Source organism: Notamacropus eugenii, chromosome 1 (genome assembly GCF_028372415.1).
Source record: "Notamacropus eugenii isolate mMacEug1 chromosome 1, mMacEug1.pri_v2, whole genome shotgun sequence".
Classification (NCBI taxonomy): Eukaryota; Metazoa; Chordata; class Mammalia; order Diprotodontia; family Macropodidae; genus Notamacropus; species Notamacropus eugenii.
The window spans coordinates 486,087,663-486,106,576 of NC_092872.1; the positions used below are offsets into that span (position 1 = coordinate 486,087,663).

The window sequence follows — 18,914 nt, forward strand, 5'->3', positions numbered from 1 at the left end:
TTCTGATTTGTTATACGGATTCTTTCATTTATCTTAGTCTGACTACATAGCATGACTATAGTGAAAATATACTCAATAGGAAAGTATATGTAGAATCTATACAGAATTGTATGCAGTCGTGGGGAGGGAGGGAGGTAGTGGGGGGTGGGTGGGGAGGGATAAAATCGCAATTGTATGGCAGTGATTGTTAAACATTAAAAAAATAAAAAAATAAAAAATAAAAAAAATAAAAAAAAAGAATGCTTCAAAGGTCAGTGAGAGGGCTTTCCCAGCTGGGCAAGAGGAGATCAGGGCTCCCCCCCAGCATGGGCCCCAGGAGGTGGCAGTAGGGGCAGCATCCATCTGTAAAGCACTCCACCTAAAGTCCCTGGGGGAATTGAGCAGCTGGTCTGAATCTCAACCCTGAGCACAGTCCTGGGGTGAGGAGGAGCACTAGGACCCTCTTCTTGACAAAGGATTCAGAAGTCAAGTAACTGACTGGGAAAATGCCCAAAAAAGGGCAAAAAAATAAGATCATAGAAGGTTACTTTCTTGGTGAACAGATATTTCCTTCCATCCTTTCAGATGAGGAAGAACAATGCATACTGTCAGAGGAAGTCAAGGTTTATGCATCCAGTACCTCCAAAATGAATGTGCAATGGGCTTAGGCCATGGAAGAGCTTGAAAAGCAAGTCAACAGCTTGCTAAAGGAGACCCCAAAAAATGCTGAAGAAAATAACACCTTGAAAAATAGGCTAACTCAATTGGAAAAAGAGGTCCAAAAAGTCAATGAGGAGAAGAAGGCTTTAAAAAGCTGAATTAGCCAAATGGAAAAGGAGCTTCAAAAGCTCACTGAAGAAAATAGTTCTTTAAAAATGAGAGTGGAGCTGAGGAAAACTAATGACTTTATGAGAAATGAAGAAATTACAAAACAAAACCAAAAAAATGAAAAAATAGAAGATAATGCAAAATATCTCATTGGAAAAACAACTGACCTGGAAAATAGATCCAGGAGTGGCAATTTAAAAATTATGGGACTACCTGAAATCCATGATCCAAAAAAGAGCCTAGACATTATCTTTCATGAAATTATCAAGGAAAACTGCCCTGATATTCTAGAACCAGAGGGCAAAATAAATATTGAAAGAATCCACCAATCACCTCCTGAAAGAGATCCAAAAAGAGAAACTCCTAGGAACATTGTGGCCAAATTTCAGTTCCTAGGTCAAGGAGAAAATACTGTGAGCAGCTAGAAAGAAACAATTTGAGTATTGTGGAAATACAATCAGGATAACACAGGATCTGGCAACTTTTACATTAAGAGATTGAAGGGCTTGGAATAGGATATTTCAGAAGTCAAAGGAACTGGGATTAAAACCAAGAATCACCTACACAGCAAAGCTGAGTATAATACTTCAAGGGAAAAAATGGTCATTCAATGATATAGAGGACTTTCAAGCATTCCTGATGAGAAGACCTGAACTGAAGAGAAAATTTGACTTTCAAACACAATAATCAAGAGAAGCATGAAAAGCTAAATGGGAAAGAGAAATCATAAAGGTCTTTCTAAAGCTGAACTGTTTACATTCCTACATGGAAAGAAAATATTGTGACTCTTGAGACTTTTCTCAGTATTTGGGTAGGTGGAGGGATTTTACACACACACACACACACACACACACACACACACACACACATACACACATAGATAGAGAGCACAGGTTGAGTTGAACCCAAAGGGATGATATCTATAAAAAAATAAAATTAAGGGGTGAGAGAGGAATATATTGTGAGAAGAAAGGGAGAAATGGAATGGGACAAATTATCACTCATAAAAGAGTTAACAAAAATCTTTTTCAATAGAGGAGAAAAAGAAGGAGATGAGAGGGGAAAAGTGAAGCTTACTCTCTTCACATATGGCTCAAGGAAGGAATAACATGCTCACTAAATTTGGTATGAAAATCTATCTTACACTACAGGAAAGTAGGGGAGAAGGGGACAAGTGGGGTGAGGGGCATGAGAGAAGGGAGGGCAAATGGGAGAAGGGAGAAACTAGAAGTAAACACTTTAGGAAAGGGACAAGGTCAAATGAGACAAGAGAATAAAGAGGGGACAGGGTAGGATGGAGGGAAATATAGTTAGTCTTATACAACATAACTATTATGGAAGTCTTTTGCAAAACAACACATATGTAGCTTGTATTGAATTGCTTGCCTTCTCATTGGGGATGGGTGGGGAAGGAGGAAGGGAGAGAAGTTGGAATTCAAAGTATGAGAAACGAATGTTGAGAATTATTATTGCATATAACTGGGAAATAAGAAATACAGGTAATGGGGTATAGAAATCTATTTTGCCCTGCAAGAAAAGAGAGAAGATGGGGATAAGGGAAGGGTGGGGTGTGATAGAAGGGAGGGCACATTGAGGGAAGGGGTAATCAGAATGCAAGGTGTTATGGGGTGGGGGGAGAGGAGAGAAGGGGAGAAAAATTGGAACTCAAAATTTTGTGGAAATGAATGTTGTAATCTAAAAATAGATTTTAAAAATTTTTTAAAAAGAAAGAAAGATATGGAAGATTTCTGAAAGGGGGAGGAAAGGACCACAGGCAGAGGCCACTAGATGATATGATGGAAAGAGCCCCTGACAGATTGGGGAAATCCAGGGTTCAAATCCAGCCTCAGATCCTTTCTGACTGTGTGATCCTAGGCAAATCACTTCACCTCTGCCTGCCTCAGTTTCCCTGATTGAAAAATTGGGATTAAAAACAGTACCTATTTCCCAGAATTGTTGTGAGGATCCAATGATACAAGGTTTATAAGGCACTTTTCTATTGTTTTTATCATAATGCAGCAAGACACAGTGTTAAGAGAACAGGATTTAGAGGCAGAGGACCTGGCTTCAAGTCAAAAGTTTTATTACTGACCCACAAACCACAGAACGGCAGAGGGGACTATCCCAGGGCGAATTCTGCACCCAGAGACCACGGAATATTGGAGCGAGGGAGATTTCTGTTCCGGAGAGACCTGCAAACCTCTTGCGGGGGGTCCTTCGCGCCGCGCGACGGAGCGGGAAGAGGAGAGCAGCCCTGCTGCGGCAGCGACACCGTGAGAAAGAGATCCAAGAGGGCTGCGGGACAGAGTCTCCAGCGGCCACGCAGGTCCCCCCACCCACAGAGGGACCTGCAAACCTCTCGCAAAAGGTCCGTCGCGCTGCAGACACGGTGCCCAGCCTGGACCTGCAGCAGTGACGGCGGCCGCGGCTCCGAGAGACACAGTTCTGAGAGGGATCCGGAGGCGGGATCTTCAGCAGCTGCACGGGCCCCCCACCAACAGGTGACTGACAGGGGTAGGTGAGAGAGTCTCTTTGGCGGGTTGAGAGGGGAGTGAGGTGCCCCCATGGCTCGGGCCCCCCCGGGAGGTGGGGGCTGAGAGGCGGCTGCGGATGGGGGCTCCCCAAATGGGCGGAAGCCTGGATCCATTGTGGAAGGTCTGTGCATAAACCTCCTGAGGGAATTGAGCCAGAGAGGCGGCCCTGCCCCTGACCTCAGCACCTGAACTTAATTCTCACACTGAATAGCAGCCCTGCCCCCGCCAAAAATCCTAAGGCAGGAAGCAGCATTTGAATATCAGTCCCCAAATGCTGGCTGGGAGGACCAGGAGGCGAGGTGGGTGTGAGGAGAACATTCAGAGGTCAGGCCACTAGGTGGAGACAATGCCAAGAAAAGGGAAAAGAAATAAAACTATTGAAGGGTACTTTATCGGAGAAAAAAAACTTCCTCCCTTCCTTTCTGATGGGGAGGAACAACGCTTGCCGTCAGGCAAAGACACAGAAATCAAGGCTTCTGTGTCCCAGCCCACCCAATGGGCTCGGGCCATGGAAGAGCTCAAGAGGAATTTTGAAAATCAAGTTAGAGAGATGGAGGAAAGACTGGGAAGGGAAATGAGAGGGAGAAGGGAGAAGCATGAAAAACAGATCAGCTCCCTCCTAAAGGAGAACCAAAAAAATCTTGAAGAAATTGGCACCTTGAGAACTAGCCTAACTCAGCTGGCAAGGGAGGTGCAAGGGGCCAATGAGGAGAAGAATGCTTTCAAAAGCAGAATTAACCAAATGGAAAAGGAGATTCAAAAGCTTACTGAAGAAAATAGATCTCTCAGATCTGGAATGGTACAGATGGAAGCTTTGGACTTTTCGAGAAAGACAGATATCTCAGAACATACCGCACAGATTCAAAAAATGGAAGATAATGTGAAATATCTTATTGGAAAAACAACTGACCTGGAAAATAGAATCAGGAGAGACAATGTAAAAATTCTGGGACTACCTGAAAACCATGATCAAAAGAAGAGCCTAGACATCATCCTCCACGAAATTATCAAGGAAAACTGCCCTGAGATTCTAGAACCAGAAGGCAAAATAAATATTCAAGGAATCCGCAGAACACCGCATGAAAGAGATCCAAAAAGAGAAACTCCTAGGAGCATTGTGGCCAAATTCCAGAATTCCCAGGTGAAGGAGAAAATATTGCAAGCAGCTAGAAAGAAACAATTCAAGTATTGTGGAAATACAATCAGGATAGTACAAGATCTGGCACCTTCTACATTGAGGGATAGAAGGGAATGGAATAGGATATTCCAGAAGTCAAAGGAACTAGGACTGAAGCCAAGAATCACCTACCCAGAAAAACTGAGTATAATACTTCAGGGGAAAAAATGGTCTTTCAATGAAATAGAGAACTTTCAAATTTTCCTGATGAAAAGACCAGAGCTGGAAAGAAAATTTGACTTTCTAACACAAGAATGAAGAGAACCATGAAAAGGCGAACAGCAAAGAGAAATCATAAGGGACTTACTAAAGTTGAACTGTTTACATTCCTACATGGAAAGACAATATTTATAACTCTTGAAACATTTCAGTATCTGAGCACTGGGTGGGAGTACACACACACACACATACACACACACACACATACATAGAGACAGAGTGCACAGAGTGAATTGAAGAGGATGGGATCATATACTAAAAAAAAAAAAAATGAAATCAAGCAGTGAGAGAGAAATATTGGGAGGAGAAAGGGAGAAGTTATATGGGGCAAATTATCTCTCATAAAAGAGGCAAGCAAAAGACTTATTAGTGGTGGGATAAAGAGGGGAGGCAAGAGAAAAACATGAGATCTACTCTCATCACATTCCACTAAAGGAAAGAATATAATGCACACTCATTCTGATAGGAAAACCTATCTCATAATACAGGAGAATGGGGGACAGGGGCACAAGCAGGATGGGGGGGAGGATAGAGGGGAGGGCATGGGGAGGAGAATGCAATACGAGGTCGACACTCATGGGGAGGGAAAGGACCATAAGAAAATAGAAGTAATGGGGGACAGGACAGGATGGAGGGAAATATAGTTAGTCTTATACAACACAACTAGTATGGAAATCATTTGCAAAACTAAACAGATATGGCCTATATTGAACTGCCTGTCTTCCAAGGGGAAGGGGTAGAGAGGGAGGGAGCTAAAGAAGTTGGAACTCAAAGTGTTAGGATCAAATGTAATGTTCTTACCACTGGGTAACAAGAAATACAGGTTAAGGGGTCAAGAAAGCTATCCGGCCCTACAGGACAAAAGAGAAGATGGAGACAAGGGCAGGGAGGGAGGATAGAGGAGAGAGCAGATAGGTCACAGGGGCAATTAGAAAACTTGGGTCTGGGGGGGGAGGGGGAAAAAGGGGGAGAAAACTTGTAACCCAAAATTGTGTGAAAATAAATGTTAAAAGTTTAATAAAAAAAAAAAGTTTTATTACTACCTAGGTGAGTTCAAGTAAGTCATTTGTCTCCTTGAGTCTCAGTTTCCTCCTGTGTAAAATGGAGGGATCTAGACTAATTGATCTCTGAAATTCCTTTGTTCTAAAGGAAATGTGGCAGATCCAGCTTCCTTCTATTTGAATAGCTGCTGTCCTAGTTAACACAAGGCTGGGCTGAAGTTGTCACTTTGGGGAAATCACTGCTCTTAGCCTCAGTTTCTTCCCTTGTAAAAGGGGAGTAGCCTCCCTGCTCTCACCCACCTCAGTGAGGTGGCCCACATGAATATTTAGGGGGAGGGGTAGAGAAAAAGGGGCTATATATAAATTCAAGATGGGAGTATTTTAGGAGCTGAGCTCATTCTGTTTACATCCCACGTCTGTTTCCAGCTCCTTCAGTTCTCCCCAGAGGCCAGGGAAAGGAGGCGAATCAGGGCACAGGAACACTTGGGCTGGGGAGAAGACCTCTTTTTAAAGGTGTTCTTGCTGCTGTCTTGGTTCTTTGTTGCTACCTCCACATGGAAGCAGACCCCAGACAAAAACAACCTCTGTCCCTGCTGGGAGAAGAATAACCCTAATTCTCTCATATGTATAATCAACTTTATTTTTAAAAATATGTCTATTATTTAATAGATATAAAATAATTTATAAAATTATAATAATATATTTATATATAAATAATATATAATCATATATTTATACATAAAATAATGTTTATGTATAATAATATAATAAATAGATATAATTATAAAAATAGATATAAAATAATTTAATTTAAAAAAAACTATAGAACCTGAGGTTCAAAAAGAATATCAAGGGAACTAATGAAAAGAAATGCTAGGGATGGTGGCCTAGCCCTACCAGATCTCAAATTGTATTATAAAGCAGCAATCATCAAAACCATTTGGCATTGACTAAGAAACAGAGGAGTAGACCAGTGGAATAAAATAGGTACTCAAGAAACAGCAGTCAATGAATATAGCAATCTACTGTTTGATAAACCCAAGGACCCCAGCTTCTGGGATAAGAACTCACTATTTGACAAAACTTGCTGGGAAAACTGGATGTGTGGCAGAAATTGGGCATAGATCAATGCCTGACACCGTGTGCAAGAATAAAGTCCAAATGGATATAATATCTAGGTGTAACAAGTGACACTATAAACAAATTAGGGGAGCAAGGAATACTGTATTTGTCAGATTTATGGAGAATGGAGAAATTTATGATCAAACAAGAGATAGAGAACATTATGAAGTACAAAATGGATAATTTTGATTACATCTAATTGAAAAGTTTTTGCACAAACAAACCCAATGCAACCAAGATTAGGAGGGAAGCAGAAAACTGGGAAAGAATTTTTGTAACTAGTGTCTGTGATAATTGCCTCATTTCTAAAATGTATAGAGAACTGAGTCAAATTTACAAGAATACAAGTCATTCCCCAATTGACAAATGGTCAAAGGATATGAACAGGCAATTTTCAGAGGAAGAAATTAAAGCTATCTATAATCATATAAAAAATGTTCTAAATAACTATTGATTAGAGAGATGCAAATCAAAACAACTCTGAGGTACCACATCACACCTATCAGATTGGCTAACAGGAAGTGATAATGTTGGAGAAGATGTGGGAAAGTTGGAACACTAATTCATTGTTGGTGGAGCTGTGAGCTGATTCATCCATTCTGGAGAGCAATTTGGAACTATGCCCAAAGGGATACAAAAATGTGCATACCCTTTGACCCAGCAATATCGCTTCTGGGACTCTATCCCAAAGAGATTGTAGAAATGGGAAAGGGTCCCACATGTACAAAAATATTTATGGCAGCTCTCTTTGTGGTGGCCAAAAACTGGAAATCAAGGGGATGTCCATCAATTGGGGAATGGCTGAACAAGTTGTGGTATATGAATGTAATGGAATACTATTGTGCTATAAGAAATGATGAACAGGAAGACTTCTGTGAACTGATGCTGAATGAAGGGAGCAGAACCAGAAGAACTTTGTACACAACAACAACCACAGCATGTGAGGAATTTTTCTGGTAGACTTAGTACTTCATTGAAATGCATGGACTTAAAAAATTTCCAGTGAACTTCCAGAGAAAGAACTTCCACATCCAGAGAAAGAACTATGGAACTGGATCACAGACAGAAAAAAACCATTTTCTTTTGTATTGTGTTTTGTTTTGTTTTGTTTCATGGTTTCTCCCATTCATTTTAATTCTTCTATGCAACATGCATTTAATAGGAATGTATGTGTAGAACCTATATAAGATTGTACACCATCTCAGGGAGGGAGGAATGAGGTGGAGGGAGTGGAAAAAAATCTAAGATATATGGAAGTGATTGTCGAACACTGAAAACAAATAAAATAATTCAATTAAAAATATCATAGATCTATTATTTCATTTCATCCTCATAATAACCCTAGGCAAGGGAGGAATTATTATGATTATGATTATTATTCATTTTATAGATGAAGAAACCGAGGCACAGAGTGGCTACATTACTTGACCAAGGTCACTCAGGTGAGAAAAACTCTGTTCCAAGACTAACCCCACTTTCTTCCAACCTTAAAGAAACAGCTGAACTTACCAGGACCACAGACAGTAGATTTGATCCCTGTTTTCTCCAGTATTGGAACTCGGTTGATGGCACCTTTGATGTGCTGGGTAAACACATCCCAGTCCAGGTCAAAAAGTCCAAAGGCAAACTTAGCAGATACCTGCAGAAGCAAGATGGGTCTTGGGAAAGGTACGTTTCAGTCACTAGAAGAGGGAGGGTTGAGGCTAAAAGGCAAGTCACAAGTAATCACAGAAAAGAGGCTGAAGTCAGTGGTTACAGGAAGATCTCAGCCCAGATTTCTTCCTTTGAGACTCCGCTATCCCATGTTTCAGTATTTAGAGATATGAGGCAAGGTGGTCATACTACAATGGACAGAAAGCTCACTCTGGAGGTAGGAAGACCTGGTTTCAAGCCCCACTTCTGAGATTTACTAACTGTAATCCCTCACAAATTACTTAATCTTGTTGATCTAGGTAACACTCTGACTATAAATTGAAGAGAAAAGATCACACCCCATCAGTAGAGGGAGTTTCCTTACCTGAGAGTTCTCTAGATCAAGGAAAGAACAGATCTACTAATTAGGTTTAGGTAATGGGTTTGTTTGACCGTTTCATGCAGCTTTTTCTACTCCCCATACGGAGATTGTGATCCTTAACTTGGCCACCTCAGAAGTGTGTGATTTTTCTCAAAAGAGGATTAGTCAAGAGAGTGTGTATGGCTCAGTGTAGCCACCACCAAAGCTGGAGAACTAGTTGCAAGTCCACAGCTTTCTGGTCTTGGGTCAGGAGTTCAAAGCAAACTGAGAGTTAATCCTCACTTATTCTCGACCTTGCTAAGAAGGAGATCAGGATGGTTTCTCCCTTTCCCTCTTCAGGCCATTGTTACCATTGTTACTCACCTCTTCCCAGAAGATTGGGTTGGACTCATATCCTCCCACAGACAGACCATCCCCTTGGAGACGGAAATAGACGGAAGCATCGTGATCCCGAACATTGGGCATGTTCTTAAAAAAAAAGAAGAAAAAAGACAAGGAAAGAGGCCTTACTACCCTGGAAGGAAAGAAAGAAAAGGGGAAAGAAAATGATATACACATCCTCTATGCTTCTTCTTCTTCTTCTTCTTCTTCTTCTTCTTCTTCTTCTTCTTCTTCTTCTTCTTCTTCTTCTTCTCTCTCTCTCTCTCTCTCTCTCTCTTTCTCTCTCTCTCTGTTGTATTCAATCTCTACCTCCCTTTCTTTATAGTATGAGGTCTTTCCAGATCCCTGATTTCAATTCTGTCCCTTCATACTGACTGCTCTCTCCTTCTCCCAGTTCAAATGCACTTGGTCTTGACTTACTCCTCCACTTAGAATTTTTGTTTCTTTCTACATGAACCTTTTTCCTCATTCCCTAGCTAGTAGTGACTTCTTCAAAAAACAATATATATATATATATATAAAATAGATGTATTAGTCAAGTCATCTCACCTTCTTTAAAATAAGCCATTAGATGCCCAATCAAGCAATCTCAATTACAAGCTTTAGAGTGAGTCCTTGAAACTGGAGTGGAAATTTGGTCAAGATCAAGGAGCTGTCTGTAAATTCTCAAGCATATTGAGAAGGAGGCACTGGAGAGGCTAGAGTCAGCATGCTGTTCTATTGAAGTCTCAGGGGAAAGAATTGCCTGGGAGGGAAGAAGCCCTGAATTAGCCTAGACCTTGGTCTCCTTTCTTCCCCCCAGCCTAGTGAGCTGCAACAGGGTCCAGAAGACTTTGAACTTCACTCTTCCCTGGCGTGTCCCTGTGCCTTCAGTTGGTGGCAATGTGTACACTGGGACAGAAGGACAGAGAAGGAACCCAACAAAGAAACTATACCCTGCCTAATGGGATCCTCATTAATGGGGAGAAAGGGCATCTATCTATGATGAGTGGAAATTATTTCAGGGACTCTTCTTTCCCCCCAGGGAGTTCCTCCTCAAGGGTTTTACTGAATTGCTGTGATTCCCTACTCAGCTTGCTTCATAACTGCAGCATGACCAAGTATTGTGGGCCCACATACCACACTTGGGCGACGTCATTCCAGTTCCAAGGATTTTTCCTACTTGATCTAAAACCTATAATTGAGTTTGATTCAGCAGTCACTTATCATTTACATTGAATAGGGCTGGAGAGACTTGAAGAGTAGGGTAATTAACTCTAATTGGACACAAATATTTTATTTATGGCTGTATGTGTCATGTGCTGTTTCCTTGACAGAATATCAATTCCCTAAGGGCAAGGGACTGTTTCACTTTTGTCTTTATATCCCCAAGTACTAGTACAGTGCCTTAGGTACATAGTAAGTGCTTAATAAATGCTCATTGGTTGATTGATTGATTGGTTCCCTAGTTGTTAATATTTTATCCCTCTGAAAATTACTTTGTATATATTTAAAATATACTTACTTGAGTACATGTTGTATTCCCCTTGCCTGACCCAATGAGTTTAAGTTCCTTGAGGGAAGAGACTTTTATTTTTACCCTTGTGTGCCCTTTACCTAACACAGTGAGTCATACATAATTGGCACCTAACAGATGTTTATTGAACTGAACTCACACAACCAGAACCTGTCTCTGTTACAACCAGGACTGTACCTCTGAGCCTCCTTGCCTCCTCCTACACACCCCCCACCCCAGTTTGTCATCCAAGACAAAAGAGGCTATTTTCTCCTAGGCAATCATAATTTCCTGCTGCCTCAATCAGCCATCAAGTTCAGTGTCAGCATATGTCAAGCACTGTGCCAGCACTGCCTCTGGGTCTCTCTGATTATCCCCCCCTTCCTGGGAGGCTCTTCCTTGTCATGAGTCTTCCTGTTTTCTCCATTGTTGAGCCCCTACCCCAAAGCATGGAATGTTCTGCCCCCTCCTTTCTTGCCCTTTCAAACACTACTCATTCTTCAAATCCCACCTTCTCCATGAACCTTTCCTGGTCTATGACTATCTCTTGCTCCTCTTACCTTGTATAACTTGATTTCTTTACATCCACTGCCTTGCATCACATACACAGGACAGGTAAGCCAGCCTGGCTGGAGCAGCAAAGCAGTCTGAGAAGCAGGAGGCAGCCAAACCACCGCCACTACCTCTTGACCACCATCCCTCATCAGACCCTGATGGAGTCAGCCTAGCACACTGTACCCAAGAGCCTGGGGAACAGCAGTTCTTATAATTCAGTGCCCTCAGCCATCATCCTGGGACGCAACTCCTGTGAAGATGCAGCCTGGTAACTGCTCCTGCTGGTCCTAAAGCCACATCTATAGAAGACTCAGAAAGGAACATTCTTGCCTCCAAATCCTCGGCCATTTGGCCTTGTCAAATTAGAAACAGAAATTACTTCGTCAATGGAAATGATGTGAAAGAAGAAGCCCGGATGTCTGCTTTGCTGCTGTACCCTAAGGATCCTGGGATTTTTCCATCTGACTTTCAGCAGAAGTCTTCTACACATGTTGGCTTCCTTTAGAATGTGAGCTCCTTGAGAAGAGAGATCAATATGTATATCCTGTGCTTAGCATGGTGCTTTGCACATAGTAGGTTCATTCATTTGTTTTTATGTGTACATCTCCACACTTCCAACTAGATAGTGAGTTCCTTGAGGGCAGGAATAATATTTTCTGTTTCTTTTGATTGCCAGTCCCTGGGACTATAAAACATTAGCACTGAAAGGAACTTTAGTGACCACATACTCCCATTCCTTTTTACTGCAAGGTCCTTGAAGGCAACTGATAACGAATGATTTCTTTTGTCTTGCCATCTACCAGCGTCTATCACAGTGTTAGGCCTAATAGCACATGCTAAAAACATAAAAATAAAATGACCTCCTAGCCAAGGGAGCCCCAGAGACTTGGACAGATTCATGAGGCTAGTCCTTGATACCAAAGTATTGGTATCTAGCTTGCTCAGGAGGAATATACGATATTTAAAGCTATTTGCTGGTGCTTCCTAATTCCTTTGCCCTCTAGAATATGAAATGCTTCTACTCTTAACCACTATAGCTACTCAGCCCTAACCCAACCTATCAATTGTACTCCAGACCTACCATGGTTGCTATTTGACTTCTCAGGAACAAATGAGAAAATGGATGAATGATAGAGCTGGTCGGCACACATATCCCTGGTATCTTTCTCATGAGTTCTATCAATGATTTATTTCCAAAAAGCCCCAAGAGTTAACTGTAGGAAGTGGGTGGGTTGAATTCCCATTGCTTGAGATGTGGAATTGGCTTTATTTAAGCCTCAACACTACTCTGCCCACCCAGATGGAGAAACAGTGAGAGAGAAACAAAAGGTGGCTGGCTGAATGCTAATAGCCTTTCTCACCAGCCCTGTTGCCCCCAGGTTCTCCTGGATTCTGGGAGGTCCAGATGGGGAGCAGACAGGATGTATGACGGGCTGTGCCTACCACCTGCCAGGGCAACCTGCCAGTAAGCAGACCCAGATGAGGCCTAGAGGGCTTTTCCCATTAGACAGCCTGGCATGGTTGTTGGGCAATTTCCCCCCTGAATAATAGTAAGTACCATATACTATAATAAAATAGTTATGGTTTCTTTTTATTTTGGTGAATGGAACCTCTGGAGAGTCCTTGGACACTTCCCATTACTGTAGTTATACCAACAGTAAAGGTGAGGATGGGAACTCAATAGCTAGCAATCCCTAGCATTTACATGGTACTTTAAGGTTTACAAAGCACTTTACAAACACTGTGTCATTTGATCCTGACTGCAATCCTGGGAGATATGTGCTATTTTTATCCCCTGTTTTATAAATGAGAAAAGCAAGGTTAAGCGACTTGTTCAGAGTCATACAGCTAATGTATTTGGATTTGAACCCAGGGCTTTTAGACTCCAAGTCCAGTGCTCTAGCATATGACTCACCTAGCTGCTTCTTAATATTTTCCCTAGCTCCAAACTAAGTCCTTAGGCTGTGGCATTAGGGCAAGGATACCAGGGGAATTCTAGCCTAGGAGTTTCAATTTTAACCCCAAACATACCCTAAATCCCCTTGTTATTTCCATGTTGTCTCCACCAATAGAGTGTAAGATTGTGTGGTTCTTTACAGTTCACTATAGCTCTGTTTCTTAGGAAACAACCTGACTAACTCAAAAATCTTCATTTGTAAAGGGATGTTTTGGGGGGTTTTTCTATCTGCAGCCCTTATAGCAATTCCCAGCTACTAATAAGTATGTAATAAATGCTTGTGGACTGACTTAACTCTTCCTAAGTTATTCCCTTAAAGCTTCAACAACTATTATGCACCACAGATGCATAATAATTGAATAATTGAATAAATTGGGAATTTACAATCACACAATTCATTTCAAAGAAAGGAGAAGGGAAGAGGAGAGACCCAGGATAGAACCGGACCTGCCTCTAGCATCTGCTGGGACAAGGAAAAGAAATACAATACTTGTTGGAAGGGACTTTATAGGTCATTAGTCCAAACAGCACCTCTACCAGAATCTGTTCTACAACAACTTGGAGAAGGGGTCAAGAGGGCATCCAGGTTCTTAGCTCTGAGACCTCAAGTGATGACAAACCAAGCAGGGAAATCTCTTTTGCTCTGACTATAATAAAGCTTTTTCCCTTGACCTCTCTGAAGCTACCACCAATGGTTTTACAAAATGATAGAACTGACCTAGATGACCTTTCAATCAGTCAAGAAACATTTAGGTGTCTACTGTTGTGTTAAGCCCTGGGGACACAAAAAGAGGCAAAAAGTAGTCCCTGCCCTAAAGGAGCTTACAATCCAGTGGGAGAGACAACAGGGAAACAATTATGTACCAACAAACCAGTGGGAGAAATAGGCCCCTTCCATCACTAATCATCCTAGTATTGCCCTCCTTGGACTAAGAACAAATCGGATTTCTCTCACATGACAGCAATCCAAATACTTGTTAATACCCTCCCACCCACCTTAATTCTCCTATTCTTTAGACTAATGTCCTCAAGTCCTTCAACTGAGTTTTGCCTGGTATGTAGTAAGCACTTAATAATGCTTGTTTCCTTCCTTTTATCTTTTCTTCTTTCTTTCTTTTCTTCCTTATGTCTTTCTTTCCTTCCTTCTTTCCTCCCTCCCTGCCTTCTTTCATATGACCTGGTCTATAGTATCCTCACCAACCTTGTCACCCTCCTCTAGACATGATCTGGTTTGTAAATATCCATCCTAAAACGTGGAACTGGACACAGTAGGAACAGCACAACTTTCTCACTTAAGTTAGAATGTCTGGTCATCTTGCACCCTTGCTTCTACTTGGATAGGAAAACTGGCCTAGCCTTAATTACTGGCTTAATTTCTTCTATACAATCTATCCCTCTACTCCCTTTGGCCAAGCCAACATTAAGCAGGTCCTACAATAATACTTATTCACAGGTCAAAGTAGTCTTGTCTCAGACTCAAAGGCAAATCCAAGAATGTGGTGGTGGGAGTGAGAAGCTGCAAGTCTTCTTTCTACATTTGGAATTCCAGTGGTCCCTTTGCTCCATTTCAGAATCCCATGACAAAAAAAAAAAAAATCACAGATCCTCAGAGTTGGAAGGGACTTCAGAGATGATCTCATCTGACCTGTACCTATACCATGAATGACAGCATCCCTAACAAATGGTCCCCCATCACTAGAATCACCATCGCTTAACAACACAGTCCAACTCATTTCTGAAAAGAGAAGTGTTGAGGCCTAAATAATACCAATTCTAAATGTCAGACAATAAAAATGCAGCCACCCACTTCCTAAAACTAACTCTATGGGGCTTACAGGAAATAAACTGTCAATGGAAAACATAAAAAGATACAAGGAAAACTGTCCTTGTGTTGAGTTGATCATTGTACTTCCATCGGTTCTAGCTAGCTCCATCTTGTAATATGTCTTAAAGTTCTACCCTGTTATGCCCTTGCATGCCAAAGTGTTTCTGGCCAATGCCGGGCCAAGTGTGACCCCTGGTGGCTGACTGAGAGAAGAGACAGTGCTCCCCAGCACACTCCCTGAAGTCTAATTCACAGCAAAAGGCCAAGTCCAGCACTTGCTAGGTATTTGGAAGCCCCATGTGCCTGAGTCTGGTTAGATCCAGGAACAGAAATCGGGAAACATTGGAGGGCAATTGGGTCCTCTTATATTCCAGCATCTAGTCTTCTTCCTCGCTCCCAATCTTATCTTCTGGAAACCTCTATTGGCTCTGATATTCTGAACCTGTTGCCATGCTCACTGGAATGTAGACACAGTGGTGTCCCTAAAATGATTTCAGGAATCTATCCAATTTGCTGCTATAAGGCTGGGTTTACCTTTCAGTTATTCATTCCCTCTGTGAATGAATGGGAATAAAAGCATCCTTGGTCTCCAAAGATTACCTCCCTTCCCCCCGCCCCCAACATCAATATTCTTTGAATACCACAATCTCTCCCTTGTCTTATTCACTTCCTTAGTCTTCCATAGACTCCCTCTCCCCATCAAAAGGTCAATTCTTTGTAGAAAGGGATAGTTTCATTTTTCTCTTTTATTCTCAGAATACAAATGCCTGGCACATAGTATGTACTTATATCTGTTGGCTTAAATTTGCTGGCTTATCTCTTTTGTAAGACAGTGGAGGTCTTGAATCCCATGTTGGCTTACCACAGCGTCCTACTCCATATCAGCGTGGCTTTCATTAGCTCCACAAAAAGTCATCACACAAAAAAAGTTATCCTTTGCTTATTTTCCCAAAAGAAGAGATGATGCATTTTCCAAAGGTAAATAGAAAAAAGACATTTCAGATTATCTGCTTTTTGTTATTATCTCTGCTTTTGACTTACATTTATATGGTGCTTGGAGATTTGCAAAACACTTTGAATATATTATCTGATTTGATTCTCACAACCCTAGGAAGTAGGTGCTATTATTATCCCCATTTTACCGATGAAGAAACTGATGTAGAGAGAGGTTAAGTCACTTCCACCAGTCACACAGTAAGTCTCTGAGAAAGAATCTGAATGTGTACAGAACCAAAACCATTGCTCTATCCACTACGTCAAGTTTCTCTGCTCACCTGGATTCCTTCAATGCGCTCAGTGACCACATAGGCATGATGCATGGCCACGAGTGGCACCTTCACTCCAACCATCTTCCCCAAGATGCTCGCCCATACACCTGGGAGCAGAATACAGACCCATTAGAGACCATTGACAATCTGGCTTCAGGCAGAGAGAGCACAAGACCAAAGAACCATAGAATTAGATCTGGAATGGACGTTAGATATCATCTAATCCACGCGCAGTGGAAAGAGTACCCAACATGGAGCTCTACTCATCTATTCACTATCTATCTGTGTGACCTTAGCAAAGTCTTGCTTCAGTTTCCTCAGCTATCAAGTAAGGGGTCCCTGAAGGTCCCTACCATCTTACAATCTATGATTCTATGATCCCTTATTTTAGAGATGAGGAAATTAAGGCCCAACTCAAAAGAGAAACTTTTAGAGTAACTCAAAAGATTTGCATGAACTGATACAGACGGAAGCAAACAGAACCAAGAGAACAGCCTACACAATGGCTACAATAATGCGATGGAAAATAATCCTAAAAGACCTAAGAACTCAGATCCAATCTGGACTGCAGAGGTCTAGTTGATGAAGCCTATCTCCCTCCTCTCCACAGAAAAGTGGAGGCTACAGGAGCTGAATGAGGACTGTGCTGTCAGATGTGAGAAATGCATCTCTTTGCTTTGCTTAACTGTATTTCTTTGCATGGGAAATGACAGCAGTGGTTTTTTAAAGCAATAATTTTTTTTTAAATGAAGTTCTAGGGATTTGCCCATGGTCTCACAGGTAATAAACTGCAGGCGGGCTCCTGACTTCAGAGGAATTACTCTTTCGATTATACCAGATGAAGATATGTAGGTAAAAAGGTTTAAAGGAAAACCCTGGGATGGGGGTGGGGAACATGAGGTCTGGAGGCCACCTGTGGCCCTCTAGGTCCTCAGGTGAGGCCTTCTGACTGAGTCCAAGTTTTACAGAACAAATCCTTTTATTAAGGGGATTTGTTCTGTGAAGGTTGAATTTAGTCAAAGGGCAGAAGCTGAGGACCCAGAGGGCCTGACCTGGGGGCTGCCTAAACCCTTGGGAGTATGCCAACCATTATGGAGTGGGTGGAGGCTCTTCTCTTTTCTCCTTGCCTCCTCACCCTCCTCCAGGGAGAGACCCTGAAGAAGGGCTAGTACAGAGCTGCGTGGATGTCTGGGTCTTCTCACCTGCACAGTTGACCACACAGGGCGTCTGGATGGAGCCATAGTCAGTATCTACTGCCATCACCCGCCGTACACCAAAGTCATCTGTTCGCACCTGAATGCCAGTCACAGGGCAGTTTTCAATGACCTGGTGTTCAAAAAATACGTTTGAATGAAACAAGGTAAATTTCCATCCCTGGATTCAGGCCCTTTAAGACAAATGGTAGAATGTAAGTGTATTTTACTTTACATAATCTCTGTGGCCCTTACCTGTTTTGTGTAAATAGCAAAATTTGTGGATTAAATCTTTTTTATTCAGTGAAATATCTAAAGGTGAACCTTTCGTTGCATCAAGAGAAAAAAAATCTACATTTTGATTTCTCTATAACGGAAACAAATTTGCTTAAAGAGAGGTTCATTTGTTTGGGGGTGGGGAGCACTTGGCTCTATGGTGAGATAGACAAAAGAATACAAGACTTGCTACTCAGCTCTTTGCTTCAAAATAACAATAATCAATAATAATAGTAAAAATAATTAGCATTTTTAGAAATAGCACCTAAAGGTTTATAAAGCACTTTTCATACATTATTGTGTTGGATCAGCACAAAAACCTGTGAGGTAGGTGCTATTATCTTCACGTTTCACAAGTGAGGAAATGGAGGTTTAGAGAAGATAAGTGGCTTGCCAAGGGCCACACAGCTAGTAAGTGACTGAGGCAGGATTTGAACTCATCTTCCTGACTTCTTCTTCTTGTTCATCCTTAGTTCTCAAAGAGGACCAAGGACCACTAACATTAGGAAGATGTTGTCTTGACTTGCAAGTGAATTGGATTTGAGTGAAGCAGGGCTGTGCAAAGTGATCAGCCCCACTCTCTCCTCCAGAGTCAGCAGAGTTCAGTGGCAAGACATAGGTCAGGACGCCTGGGGATGGCCCTGGATGCAGTGGGAGACCTTGGTCTTTTTAAGCTAAGGTCTTTCCCAGGTCTCAGTTTGTCTCAGGCAGCACCCAGTCAGTAGTTAAAGGCTAGGTAAGAATTGAGGTAAAAGATGGCCTATTTTGCATTCATAAAAGAATCAGTGTGGAAAAGACCCTTAGAGCTTCTGACCAGAACAGAAACAATTGCTATTTACACTCACTTTGAGCCATCAAACCCAAAACAATGAGCAAGTGAGGCTTCATCTGGGGTCTACTGTTTACCAATCAGTGAGAGCTAGAGTGATTTGGGTCCACGTGCGGAGTCATACCCTTACATGTGGATGCTCTGTTTAAAGGAATATAAATTTCGATCGCTTATGCTTTACAAGGTATCTTGGGGTTTGGGGGCTAAATTTTTTCCTTCCCTATTTATTTATTCTATCATTGTTCAGGTCTTTTTTAACTG

The 18,914-nt window shown here is 41.8% G+C and overlaps 1 protein-coding gene across 11 annotated transcripts in view; it reads right to left on the reverse strand.

The window, feature by feature from the left end:
• The window catches only part of SARDH (sarcosine dehydrogenase), a 155,306-nt gene that overhangs the window by 116,448 nt on the left and 19,944 nt on the right, over positions 1-18,914 (reverse strand). For all 11 annotated transcript variants that reach the window (XM_072632878.1, XM_072632881.1, XM_072632875.1 and 8 more), the window contains 4 exons: positions 17,558-17,681; positions 16,362-16,462; positions 9,238-9,342; positions 8,370-8,499 (listed from right to left, as the gene is read on the reverse strand). In XM_072632878.1, the coding sequence (XP_072488979.1) occupies positions 8,370-8,499; positions 9,238-9,342; positions 16,362-16,462; positions 17,558-17,681 (460 nt within the window). The remainder of the gene's footprint in view (positions 1-8,369; positions 8,500-9,237; positions 9,343-16,361; positions 16,463-17,557; positions 17,682-18,914) is intronic.